Consider the following 12,855-nt stretch of genomic DNA (forward strand, 5'->3'; position numbering starts at 1 on the left):
ATCAAGAAATGTATTTCTTGGTGCTTGTAAACAAAATTGATTTACCATTCAGAAATCTGTTCATAATCTGAATCCTAAATCAACTCACAGGATCGATAAAATGTAAATTTCGTAAAGAATAGTCCAAAACGCGAGTTCCGCTAAATCGTTAGTATCGATTTCTAGCATGAAAAAAAAATGTTATGGAGCATCATCCAAACTACGGCGAACGTATCGACTGCCTCGCCTTTTTCAGCGTTAGCTATACATCGAAAAGCGAAAAAAGTCAGCTTAATTACGTATATCAGCCCGTTAGCCCTTATATTCTGCACCTGTTCAACAAAATATTAATCCATAAATTCTAGATACGCTGAACTTGCCATAATCGATATTAAGTTGACAATCTTAGCGAATTGAAATGGCTACGGCAACTGTTGCACAAAAAAAGTGGGCAAGAACATACATTTATATAACGCGCATTTGCGTTACTCTGTGTAAATATTTCCCGAAACTACAACGTGTTGCGGTCCTTGTGGAAACGTTGCGTGGCTTGATTCCGTACCAAAGACTTTCCAAGCAGCGATTATTGCATTTTATGCAAGCGTAAGACAGAAGTGCAGGAAAATAAACTACACATCATGTCTCCAGCTCAAAGAATGCTGTTATTTGGATGTTGCGTTACAAGGGCATTGTATCGCTAACTGCATGCAACCAATACGTTTTCATGTCGCCCTTGCCCTGGAAAATCGTGCACAACGCTTAGTCTGATAAATCATTACAGGATCTGGGCAGTACAAACCGGAAATCTCTGACGTACCTTTATATTGAGCGTTCCCCGAAGCACGAACCGGAATTTCTGTGTACCGCCGGCAAGGCGTTCAACGGACTCGCTAACATGGGCTCTTCCTGCTACAGTATTAAAAAAGCATTTGTTTACTCCTACATAAAAGTAGCTTCCTTGTTCTTGGTACCTGCACCCATTTTTATGCTCATTCCTGCTCGGTGCATAAATACATGTATTACGCCATACTCCAGCCGGGTGACGAAGCAGTTAAATAATTTCCGCATTTGTTAATAATGCTAGGGTGAAAAACATTTATCTTACCTTCGCCATGTGTTTCCATGCGACTGGCGGTATTCACAGTATCACCAAACCTGATAATTTTGAACGTGATTTAAGTTCATGTGCTTTATGCGGTAAGCTGACTAAAAACCCGCACTGTAGTTGCACAGACATACTCAAAGAATTTGGATCGTTTCTATAATTATTATGTGTAAAAGTTCTCAAGTGGACCACACCTACAAGCAATATCGAGGCATTTTGCTGCCAATAACACCCGCTACGATCGGGCCTGTCAAAGGTCAACAAATGCAAGTTAGAATGCGATACGATGAATAAATTTGCAGATGTTATTGAACCTCTTTGGCGTACAAACCGGAATTGATTCCAATTCTAGCACTGAGCCGGTCAGACGAAAGACACGTTCGGGCTGATGACAACAGCTGTAGCGCTAACAGGCACAGCTCCATGGCATGCTGTGTGCCGTTGGGTGTCGGCACTCCGCTGGCCACCTGCACAACAAGTGGTCACATACTTTTACCGATTCGAGGTAGCAACTATGCCATCGTTCACCATGTATGAATCGTTTATCGTTTCCACTTTGTACGTATCGTAAAGGCCGAACATCTTATCGAATTCCGAGTAGACATTGTTCAGCAAACCGACGACATCCCAGGGAGACCGGTTCGATAAAAGCAGCGAGAATCCCGGTATGTCACTGAACAGTACGGATGCACTGTGGAATGTTTCTGGAAGTATTTCCTCCTTATTGCGCAGTTGATGGACGATTGATCTGCACACCGTACAAATGATTAAAACAAACGTATACAACCATAATTATCTGTAACAAATGATCGGTACCCGTACTTCGGGAGAATCTCGGCCAGGAGTAAATCAACATTTTCCCGCTCTTCCATTAAATTCCTTGTTTTGTCCAGTACAATGCTTTCTAGCTGCTGACTCTGTTCATCCATCAGGCGCATTACATAATCAGCGATATTTTTGGGAAGCCGCAGTTGTCCGAAAAGATTTCGTAGTTGAATTAAATTGGGTCGGTCAACGGGATCAGCTTGCACACACCGTTGGGTCAACTGATGCCATTTCTGATCGACTGTGGACTTTGTCGCTGTCCCCATCATTAAAAGGTCTGTTTCTGCAGGTATAGAAGAAAAATCAATTCGTTGTTGGTTGCACTAGTTTTCCTGCTTAATGTTCACCAACAAGCCGTGTTAAAGGTCATCAGCAATCTATAACGCACTTTTGTGCCCATGGAAAATTTCACTGATCAGTCCAAAATCTTTCACATCTTCAGCCCGATACAGGAACGCTCTATCGCGCAGTATGGGAAACTGCTTGCCAGTACTTTGCTTTTCCAGACATTCCACTAAATGGAAGCATCCCAGTTTCGCAATTCTTAGACTATATCGATGGTTGATGAAACATGCCTCAATGGATAACGTCCCATGAAACTGCAGAGCCGAAGCATGGATGTACGACAAGCCCTAATATAAATGGGTAAAATTAAGGTGGTCATTCCTTATAACGCTATTCCATAATAGCTGATATCGCTTACTTGCAGTAAATCCCATAATAAGGATAGCCTGATGGTATCGTCCCGTAAAACTGTGCGGGTTCGTAACAGATCACCGGCGTTGCCGCGTTCGTCAAATTCCCACATTAACGACAGCGATCCCTTCGTGATGTTAATGCCCAGGAAGTGTGCAATATTGGGATGAGATATTTTCAGAACCTGTGATTACCAGAGAATCAAAATCAAGCTTATTCTACTATACTACTATACCAGCGCTGCAGCGTAGAAGATAAAGCCGTACGGATGTTTACTTACGTCTAGGACAATACTGCGAAATTTCGAGTTGTGAGTAACGATAAATTTGGATGCGCTGTGGTCCAGAGGCACGGTCAGTGCGGCAGTCAAGAGCAACTGCGAAGTGTCCTCCACAAATATAGCGGAGATTATTTTGTCATCCGCTCTTTTCCTGTAAGAAGCATTATGTCAAGTTTTATTATCAACGGCACTCTTACTTCGCGCTACATTTAAAATTCCATCGGTTATAGGCTAAGTAGTATACTGTATAAGTAAGTCTAACACTTAAGCTTTAAATATCTTTGACACCCTTTTTATGATACTGTAACCGCGCGAGCTTAAGGGACAGAAAACTGCCCCAGACCGCCCGCACTAGGCGTCGGCTTCTTTGACATCAAAGAAACCGACGTCTAGTGCGGGCGGTCCAGGGGAATTTACTGTCCCTTAAACTCGCGCGGGTACAGTAATTTAAGGTAGTTTCACGACTCACCTAATAAACACTGCAGCAACGATTGTTGCGCAGAGAATGACAGCTGCTAGCGCCGCTGGTAAGATTATTCCTGCAAAAGGTGACTCTATCGACGATTGTACGTCGCACATGAAGCTACGCATTATTTACCTAACTCCACGCCCAAACATTCATCCTTATCAAACCCACACAGCGGCACATCCGGAGGAAACGGTCGACCGTTGAACCATGCCCACAGCGAAGGGTTCACAAGCGTAATCGTACTGCTGTTATCATAAGTACACGAGGCGGCTATCTGAGGCAAGGAGAGGTGAGGTTCTGATTACAATTTGGCAAAACCGTAATATATGCACTTGCAACGTGTGACTGGTAAGTAAGGTCTCTGCAGAGTAGCTCTTAACCTCGAATTTTCCGTTTGTGGTATTGAGGCGAAGTATGGGCGTTGGCATAATATTTTTTCCATTGGGCGCAAATTTAATTTGCCGGGACGGAAGATCATAAGTGTGGTTGAGCAAATCGGTAATCATTTCGGACGGGGTCAGGTTGTTTAACCGCGGCAGAAGTCGTTGCAGTCCCTTGAGGACATACACAGATATTAAAGCAAACCACAGATCCCGTTTAACTTGTCTCAGGGGGATCCATACAGCTTACCTGAAGGAAAACGGACACCACTTCCAGTAACAAAACGGAAGCCATATCGTTCTGAAATGTTAAAAAAAATTTGTACATTACTGTTCATCAATTATTCTAAAAGCATCGCGATCGTATCGGTTCTCTCTTATCATACCACATCGTTGGAACCGTATGTTCGGTTCAAAAAAGTTTTAGCCATGTCGGCTGATCGTTTCGTGAAATTCTCCAGATTCTCCCAATTAATTCCCAGGTCGGAAATGATGATGGTGCACTGAAAGGCTTGGAAGGCTTTCTGCATAGTCAAATTCTCTTGTGTTCACTCTCGAAGAAAATGTTAATGATGTACAGTATGTATAATGTACAGGAATTCTGCTAACCGTTAGGTTCACTTACGTAATCATCGGTGGAGTTCTCATAACTGTCATCCTGAAAAGCTTTCCAGTGCAGGGGATCAGGTGTCGCATAGCTTGGTGTGCGGTATACAGCAATAAAAGCCTATAAATTCAACGTAATAGTGCGCAGCTACATGTAAAATAAATTTTGGTGCGGGAGCTACTGCGATATAAATGCAGTAATGCAGTAAACTAATTAGTAAAAGTTTTTATTTTTAATCATTTGAATAAGTGTATTTAGTACCGACTTAGTATTGGCTAACTGATGTTCCGGAATAAGAAATTTAATTGCGGCTTCCTCATAAAAACTTACAAAATCACCATTCGTCATGTTGAGCTGGTAGGCGGCAATCTGTCAGCACATGCAATAAAGAAATACCGAAGAAATGCATAATATGGTATCACCACAGATAAACTTACCAGTATTTTGCGTAACAGTTTTGGTAGAACCATTATGTAGATAACTGTAAGTACAAATAATCCGCATGCGCCAGAAATCACTAACTAACCAGTAAGTCAAATACTTAAGGTCGCCAAAAGGCAAACTAAACAAATACCCAATCATGCAAGTTCTTGGCAGGCGAACTGGATAGAACTGTTTAACATAAAATATCAGTGCACTGTTTTGCCAAAGTATCACTGTACATGTGGATCTAGCCGCAAGCAAATAATTTAAATTCACTGCCTGGTGTGCAGCACTTATGCTAGGTTTTCGGAATGTTACCCACTGACCGCGAACGTGGTGTTTCATGTCTAGCAGTATCGCCGTAATGTTCTCCTCGAGACTGCGGGTCGTTAATTTTGGCTGATAGGCATTTCCAGCGTAGAAGCGATTATCCCAGAAATCAATGTCGAATCCGTTGACACACTCGTAATAGTACATGATATCGTCTTGGCTGCACAAAATACCGAAAACAGTCCAGTTGTTTAAGGTCATGATGGCTTTTAACGAGCTGAACAGGTTGAAGTTCGGCGTGGGCATCAGGTTGATGGTTGTTGGATACATCGTGTTGTTGGACAGCTGAGGAAGGGCTGAAGCGGACAGATACACGAAATCGGCAGCTAAAATTAGTTGTAAGTATACAACATTAAAAAATTGAAACCTAATATAGATATTGTCGTATTTCGCTTGTGCATATGCAATAGTGTACACTTTACTGACTACTCTAGTTTATAGACGTTCCCTAAATTACTGTGATGCTGCTTGCACTAGTTTTCTGAAGATTTTTTGTTTACCGGTCGCAAAGAAGCCCATATCCCAATTTGGATCTCCACAGAAAACCTCTAAAATTTAAAGTTACAATTAAACTTCCATATTTATTTACGCTTGCACGAAGAACAAATTAAAATTTGAGTAACTGCATACCTCCCGCAACGAGAACTGTAATTCGATCCGCGCTAATCGGTTGGAATAAATCGGCACGCCGGCCGTACAGCTCCGCCAGCAGCGGGAAGGATCGCACGGTAAACTCACAGGGGTCACTTTCGATACTTCCCGTGTCATGGCTAATCAAGGAGACGACGTGCATGTCAGCTAGCAAATCGGGATACATCTCCCGTGCCATCTCGAACGTCACGTTTAACACCGCGGGATTAATGTATCCCGCAAATCGCGACTTATAACCGGCTGCATCGTCGATTCCCACATGGATGAAATTAACTCGCAATGCTGTACTGTATCGGCACACGGATATCAATGCAATAATTAGAAAGTTAATGTCTTTACAATGCATGGTCGGCAGGAATGCCAATAGCAGAAAAAATGCATGGTTCAATAAGGCAACGGTAAGGTTAAATGGATAGTGATACACGTATGCCGTGCGCACTTTTCAAGTTCGGCACCTGTCCGGGAAATTGCAGGATAATTGCTGTTCAGATATTTATTTCATGTCAAATACTGACGCCGCATCGGCGTTAAGGACTCGCGTGTGCAACGATAATCGATTGAAAAATTGCAGCAATTTGTTTTTCCAAAAACGCTCTCTTGGGAATTTGTTACAGCAGAAGTTATTTGTAACATACCACCTTATGGTTACAGAGCTCTTCCAAAGAAATCGCTCGAAGCGTACGCAAAACAATAATCCTCTGTCTAATTACGAAACATGAATAAGCTTCTTTGATCAATACACAACATCCGATAAGTTATCGCAGTTTCCCGTGCAAAACCTCATTAAAGGAAACAAAAATCAAAAGAAATCTACGCCGCCATTGCGAAGCAGTGAAAACAGTAATCCAGCATGCCGGTATTTATTACAAGAAAAAACTGCAACATGAACTGGTATGGCATCAAGTGGCAACGTCCCCATCCGCATGATGCAGCCAGAACGTTTGCATCGATCCTTTACCCTGTCAGAAAAAAATGCAGGTGTCTAAACTGCGTTCTCCGCGCGTAATGAGGGCATCGATCTTCTGACCTTTATCGTCACTTGTCCGCGTGGTGTAAATTTCAAGCTGTTGTCCCGGCGAGCGATGGCTTCCGTTGGCTGGCCAACATGAATCTTTCCCGCTACAAATTACTTGTCACTGTACATCCTGTGCCTGTTTTACGCGGTATTTCTGTACTGCGCCTAAATTACGGTAGTTAATTTCCCCATTCCAAAGAACTAATAATTAGTCCTTTGTAATCACACCTTGTTTATATTAATATGTTATCAATAATATATTTGCAATGTAAGTGCGAAATTTAAAGTAGAACATGCAATGGTATTGTAAATTTACCTTCGCCATTGGTCTCCATTCGGCTTGCAGTATTTACTGTGTCCCCAAATCTGCAATTATTGAGAGTTAATTTTGTAGGTTACACTGAACTGGGTGCAGTTGAAATGCGTATGGAATTACGTACAGGCAATAACGAGGCATCCTACTGCCGATAACACTGGCCACTACTGGTCCAGAATTAATGCCGACTCGGTTGCGAATAACCAGGGCCAAATCGGCTGCAATGGGGATCTCCAGCGTTCTGGAGATCTTGAGCAGATGCAGCGCAAGAAGGCACAACTGTGCGGCATGCTCGGTGCCGTTCCGCATTGGAACTCCACTGGAAACCTTGAAGAAATACAGGGTTTCGGTGCAATATACCATACATTATACGAGCTTTACTTTACGCACATACATATTCGAAAATTACGAACTCGGTTTTGTACATGGATCAGTGTATTAGAAGTGCAATGATATACGTAGAATCTTAAACTTGACTGGAATGTTTAGATATACAGACGGAAAGTATTAAAGTCTTCGTGACCTTACCATGTACGAGTCGTTAATTGTTTCCACTTTGTATGCTTCGTACAATCCGAACGCATTATCGTACGCAGAATACAGTGTATTGAGTATCAACACCAACTGCCACGGGGTACATTGTGTCGCCAGCTTGGCAAACATCGGGATATCACTGAACAGCACAGATACCGAGTCGAACGTTTCTGGCTCGATTGTCTTCTTTTCGCGCAACTGGACCACAACGGATCTGAAACACTCATGTTGTACTAAAAGACATTTGGCGGTGCAAGATCGACTAACTGGGGAAGCATTTCCAGCAACAGCGCATCCACCTTGACCTTTTCCAATGTCAGTTCTTTCGACTTTTCCTGAACCTTCAGCTCAAGATCGTACATTTGACGGTCCATTGCCTGTAGTACGTATTCGACGATGTTCTTGGACGGTTTGATTTGGCGCAGTGTTTGGCGCACGTCACTTAAACTCGGACGCTGCAGTTCGTTGGGACTCTGGCAGCGTTCCGTTAAGTCGCGCCAAATGATTAGTCGCCGGGATGCACCAGATGAAGGTTTGGCTACAAGAAAAAGGATATATCAAATAGCAAAAGTATCCCAAATTTTTACTCTTTGAGTGGCCAGTTACCGGCGATTTCCGTTTGGATATCCAAAGACAGCAGTTGGCTCACCAAGCCAAAATTCCTAACATCTTTTGCACGCATATACGTTAACGATTTGGTTTTCTGCGCGTGCAAGCTTTCGATGATGTGATAGCAACCGGTTTTAGCAATTTTCAGCGTATAACGGTGATCCACAAAGCAGACATCTTTATTTAAAGCCCCGTGGAATTCCAGCGGCGATTTGTGTATATAAAACAAACCCTGAACAAAAAGCCGTATTTTTACCTAAACCAAAATTATCAAATCATATAATATTTGAAAGTAAAGGTTACCTGTAACAAATCCCATAACAACGACAGTCGAATGATAACATCGTGCAGTACCGGTTTGGTCATGAGGACTGTTTCGATGTTCCCTCGATCATCAAACTCCCAGATTAAGGCGTGCGATTTTCTCAACATGCCGATTCCGTAGAAGGCACCCAGATTGGGATGGGATAATTTTCTCATCTACGAGATTTTTACGTTAGGCCAAAGTACAACCACTTGGACCGCTGGATTCCCACGATTCCTTGACAATTTTGCTCTGATGTCAAACTCGTTATTTCTTAAAAACAGTTTCACCTTTAAAACAAGGTGTCGGAACTCGTCGTCATTAGCTAACTGTCGTTTTGTGAGCGTATTCTCAAGAAGAAGGGACAGTGTCGCTTGTGGCTTAACAGTACTCTTCATGGGCACTAGAGGAGCCAAACCGGTAGTTGCTTCGGAGTACATGGACATGTAATCGTCGTCAATAAAAACGTCCATGAACGCCTTCTTATTCGCACGTAACCTACCAAATATTCAACCGTAACAACATCAGACATTTTTCCGTTAGCAAATAGCTTTTATGCTTACTTGATGCAGCGGTAAAGAATCAGAGTGGCTACCAACAGAACAGCGATCACGGCACACGGAATAATCACCTCTAATACAAAGGTCAGTACACAACAGGTAGTTGGCATGTCAAAAACCAGTGACCTTTCGGTTTATGCCAAGTAAAAAATTACAATCACGTTTCTTGCGCTGAACTGACCTAACGGCACGCCCTTGCACTTTCGCCCATCGAATCCGCACGGTGGCATATCCGGCGGAAACGGCCGGCCATCCGTCCAGTTCCACAGATCTTTCCGGATAACAGAAAACTTCCCCGTATCCTGGTTGTATTCAGCCGCCGTCTGCGATCACAACCCATTGAGTGGTGTTACAGCTTATTAGTCAAACAGCCGACGAGATATTAATGTGTATTTATTATCCATAACGCGTTCCTCATTACCTCAAACTCTTTGTTTAGCGGATTGAGGCGTAGGTAGGGTGTCACGCGCTCTTCCCGTCCGTCGGCTTTCAAGTGCACCTGCCGCGATGGCAGATGATAAGTGTAGTTTAATAGACCCCGGACAAAACCATCTGCTGTTAAGTGGGTAATGTTCGGTAACAGCCTTTCTAACGCCTGAAAAGCGCAAATATCTTTTGTTTACGAATACAACCGTCATGTAATGTATTGCTGACCTTAGCAAAAATTGCCAAAACATCCATAAAGAGGACAGCCATAAGGTCCCTCTGAAAAAGCATTATACCGCTCTATAATCACACATTTTTTTAAAATTATATATTTGGGAAATATGCATGCAAACAGTAGCAATTCAATGGATGTAGACAAATTTGAAAAAACGTTCGTTTTTGGCAAAACATTTACAAGAATGCGCGATATTTCGTACGTTCAGATTAACAGAATTGTACTCGTAGCAAGTGTAAAAACTGTTGTCGTAAAACAGAGAACACTCGAAAAATGAATGAACGTACTCGTTGATCCGGTCGTATTGTCCGATTATAATGTTGTTGCGAATAATCGGCAATGGAATCCGTAAAGTTCTCCAGATGCACCCAGTCAACATCCACATCCGAAATAATGATACATCGCTGAAATCCCGCAAATGCTTTCTAGAAACCAAGCAGCTTTCATGAAATTGTAGAACGATGCCAGCAAAATGCAGCATTACATAATCATCAGAGGCGTGTTCATCTGGGTGTTCATCCATTGCCTGCCAGTGCAAGATCTGCGGTGCGAGATAAAGCGGCTGCCGGTACGCAGCGATGAAGACCTAGAAACCGAGTACCATCTATGTGCAACTCACAAGGAAATCTTTATATACAAATTTAAGTAATAAGCTTACATATTCCCCATTTGTCATGCCCATGTCGTAAGCAGTAACCTAGATTAAGCGTTAAAGCGGGTAAATATTGGTGATTGGTGATACAGTGATACATACAATAACAAATTAATATAAAACTGAAATTGGTAATGACTACACAGCCTCAGCCGACTATGGAAATACGCGGTCTAATCACACAGAACATTTCCTCTAATGAGCCGGTTCTGAAGTACCATAAACTACCCATCAGGTACCAGTAATTCTAAATCCCGTACCATACCAACCATAAATTTTCGAAGACTGTCCGGTTGTATAAGAAGCCATATGACTGTCAAACAAAGCATTCAGTAAAATTTCAGCATAAGAGAAGATGAATTGGCACTGCGATTTTGATTACTTCTGGCGTTATCCATAACCGGCTGCATGGCATCCTTAGCATTGCGATCAAATTCATCCAGCGTATGCCGCGAGCGGAACGTATTCAATGGCGCGAAATCATTGTCCCAGAAGTAATCTTTGACGCCATCCCTGCAATCACCACCCCAGGAGGGCTCGTCCGACAAGCAGAATAAACCCGTTGTAAACCAGCGTTGGTAGCGCAGTAAACTCTTGAGTGCCTTTACAATCAAATCCGTGGGTGTCGGTACCAAATTAACGGTGGTCGGGTAGGTTGTCACATCGGATAGGCTGGAATCGGGATTGGATGACAAGAAGATGACATTGGCTGCCGTTGCAAACCGGGCAACGTCGGAATTTAAATCACAAAATTCTGGAAAAAACCGTTGGGATTATAACAATTATATATGATACCGAAAATTAATTGTTCGCCATTTGGTATTTTTTACCTCCCGATATAATGACTGTGATGCTCTGATTGGAGAACGCCGGATCGAACAAATCCGGTTGATGACCGTACAGCTGCAACAATGAACTGACCGCACTGTCAATAAAGTAGCAAAAGTCATCTTCATCCGCCGCTGTAGAATTAGCGAATGCCGGTATGACGGTCAGATTATTCATCACATCCGGATAATACAACTCCAGAGTCTGAAACGCGACATGAAACACCGACGGAGTGATGAAGGGATAGCTGGGGAATTTGCGTGACGCTTCTTCATCGGCACCCAACGGGATGAAGGTGATATGCAGCGCGGTAATGCCGGTCATCAGGCCACACAGCAGCACTCTGGTAAACTGCATGCTGTTGATCGGTCAAAGTCAAATGCCGTGAATGACAGCATTTTTAGTCTGCTTATATGTATGTATTTTGTGTAGTAAAGATACATATTACGTAGTGATGTTATGCTGATCTGGCATTTTTTGGCGCAGTACCGGTATTGTGTTAAACGATGATAGCGGTGAACTAGGCACGTGTAGACGCTGCGGACTACATGCGCAAACATGGAGAGTGTTGTTTACCGTATGCTGCGATAGATTGCCGGGAAGGTCATGCGGTATTGTCAACAAAGCAGGCACTCGTGGTGAAATGTCAAGAGTCCTTCATTCGCTCGACAGATTCCAGAATGGGCACCGTTACGCCGTACGTGGGAATGTCTCAGTTTGTGAAGGATGATTGATGTGGTCTAAATAGACGAGTCTCGGAGAATGAACCAGCATCTGTACTGATTGTTTATTCGGCAATGGCCACATTTTAACGAATTTTAACATACGCGGCCACTACCAAAATTTCACAATAATTTGCTTGTATTGAGTATTGACGCTTTTGTAAAATTAATATTATTTTGTTTGCTGGGTTATTTACGGAGCTTACGGTTGGTGGAGGTGAATTTATGGCTTATGTACTTTTAACCTTTTGTACCTTCAGACATTCACTGACAATTAACTAACTGTTGAGATAATTAATTAGTGCTAGTCGCTAGAATTACCCAGCTTGCTGATATTTGATAAGTATTTTGACCATTCTCTGGATTTAGTTAATGCAATACTGATTAAGAATGGCAAGAGAATTCAAAATTCAAGACGATATACAGCGCCTGTTTTTTCTACACGAAATATTTGATCATGAGCTCATAGCGATCAACACATTCGAAGGACAAATTATTAAAAACCTTCGTTACCCAATTAAAAAATAACAACAGTAAGGCACTAAAACTATACCACGCTAAAACCGATTACAACACGCGCTAACAAAGTAAGAAATGCATAAAAAAATAAGAGACAATTATAACACCCGCGGGGTGAATTTTAGGAGGTAGATGAAAATCCGTAAACACTACATACTGTCCAGAGATTAATGAACCGCGACAAACCGGTGCATCATCCATACCGTATCCCGCCTGGACGTTAAGCAATCACGAACACCTTCACAGCGACCTTATTCTTCATGGTCCACCACTGACGATTCACCGTCAACCAGGCCACAATGAAGCCCAGCATCACGATCTCCATGACGAGGAGCTGCTTGACATCCTGCCAGAAGGCCGCGGCCAGGTCCTCGGGAATCTGGCGACCCA

The 12,855-nt window shown here is 42.7% G+C and overlaps 2 protein-coding genes across 2 annotated transcripts; both read right to left on the reverse strand.

The window, feature by feature from the left end:
* Nucleotides 1-605: 605 nt before the first annotated feature.
* Nucleotides 606-1,700, reverse strand: LOC129594959 (soluble guanylate cyclase gcy-36-like). The gene is made up of 6 exons (XM_055491826.1): nt 1,613-1,700; nt 1,416-1,551; nt 1,283-1,331; nt 1,085-1,134; nt 797-888; nt 606-717 (listed from the first exon to the last, which is right to left on the reverse strand). Exons 1-6 carry the CDS (start codon nt 1,664-1,666, stop codon nt 658-660), a joined length of 441 nt encoding a protein of 146 aa, XP_055347801.1. The 5' UTR covers nt 1,667-1,700; the 3' UTR covers nt 606-657.
* Nucleotides 1,701-2,576: 876 nt separating this feature from the next.
* Nucleotides 2,577-11,582, reverse strand: LOC129594867 (receptor-type guanylate cyclase gcy-13-like). The gene is made up of 29 exons (XM_055491721.1): nt 11,227-11,582; nt 10,779-11,150; nt 10,666-10,709; nt 10,403-10,441; nt 10,229-10,330; nt 10,032-10,169; nt 9,738-9,788; nt 9,505-9,678; nt 9,265-9,406; nt 9,087-9,156; nt 8,814-9,021; nt 8,523-8,699; nt 8,217-8,451; nt 7,878-8,148; nt 7,605-7,824; nt 7,201-7,403; nt 7,077-7,126; nt 5,725-5,985; nt 5,595-5,642; nt 5,083-5,420; nt 4,672-4,710; nt 4,360-4,461; nt 4,121-4,258; nt 3,985-4,035; nt 3,735-3,908; nt 3,484-3,628; nt 3,355-3,424; nt 2,886-3,036; nt 2,577-2,789 (listed from the first exon to the last, which is right to left on the reverse strand). Exons 1-29 carry the CDS (start codon nt 11,579-11,581, stop codon nt 2,577-2,579), a joined length of 4,581 nt encoding a protein of 1,526 aa, XP_055347696.1. The 5' UTR covers nt 11,582.
* Nucleotides 11,583-12,855: the final 1,273 nt, after the last annotated feature.

This window comes from Paramacrobiotus metropolitanus, unplaced genomic scaffold (assembly GCF_019649055.1).
Source record: "Paramacrobiotus metropolitanus isolate TYO unplaced genomic scaffold, Prichtersi_v1.0 Parri_scaffold0000072, whole genome shotgun sequence".
Taxonomy (NCBI): domain Eukaryota; kingdom Metazoa; phylum Tardigrada; class Eutardigrada; order Parachela; family Macrobiotidae; genus Paramacrobiotus; species Paramacrobiotus metropolitanus.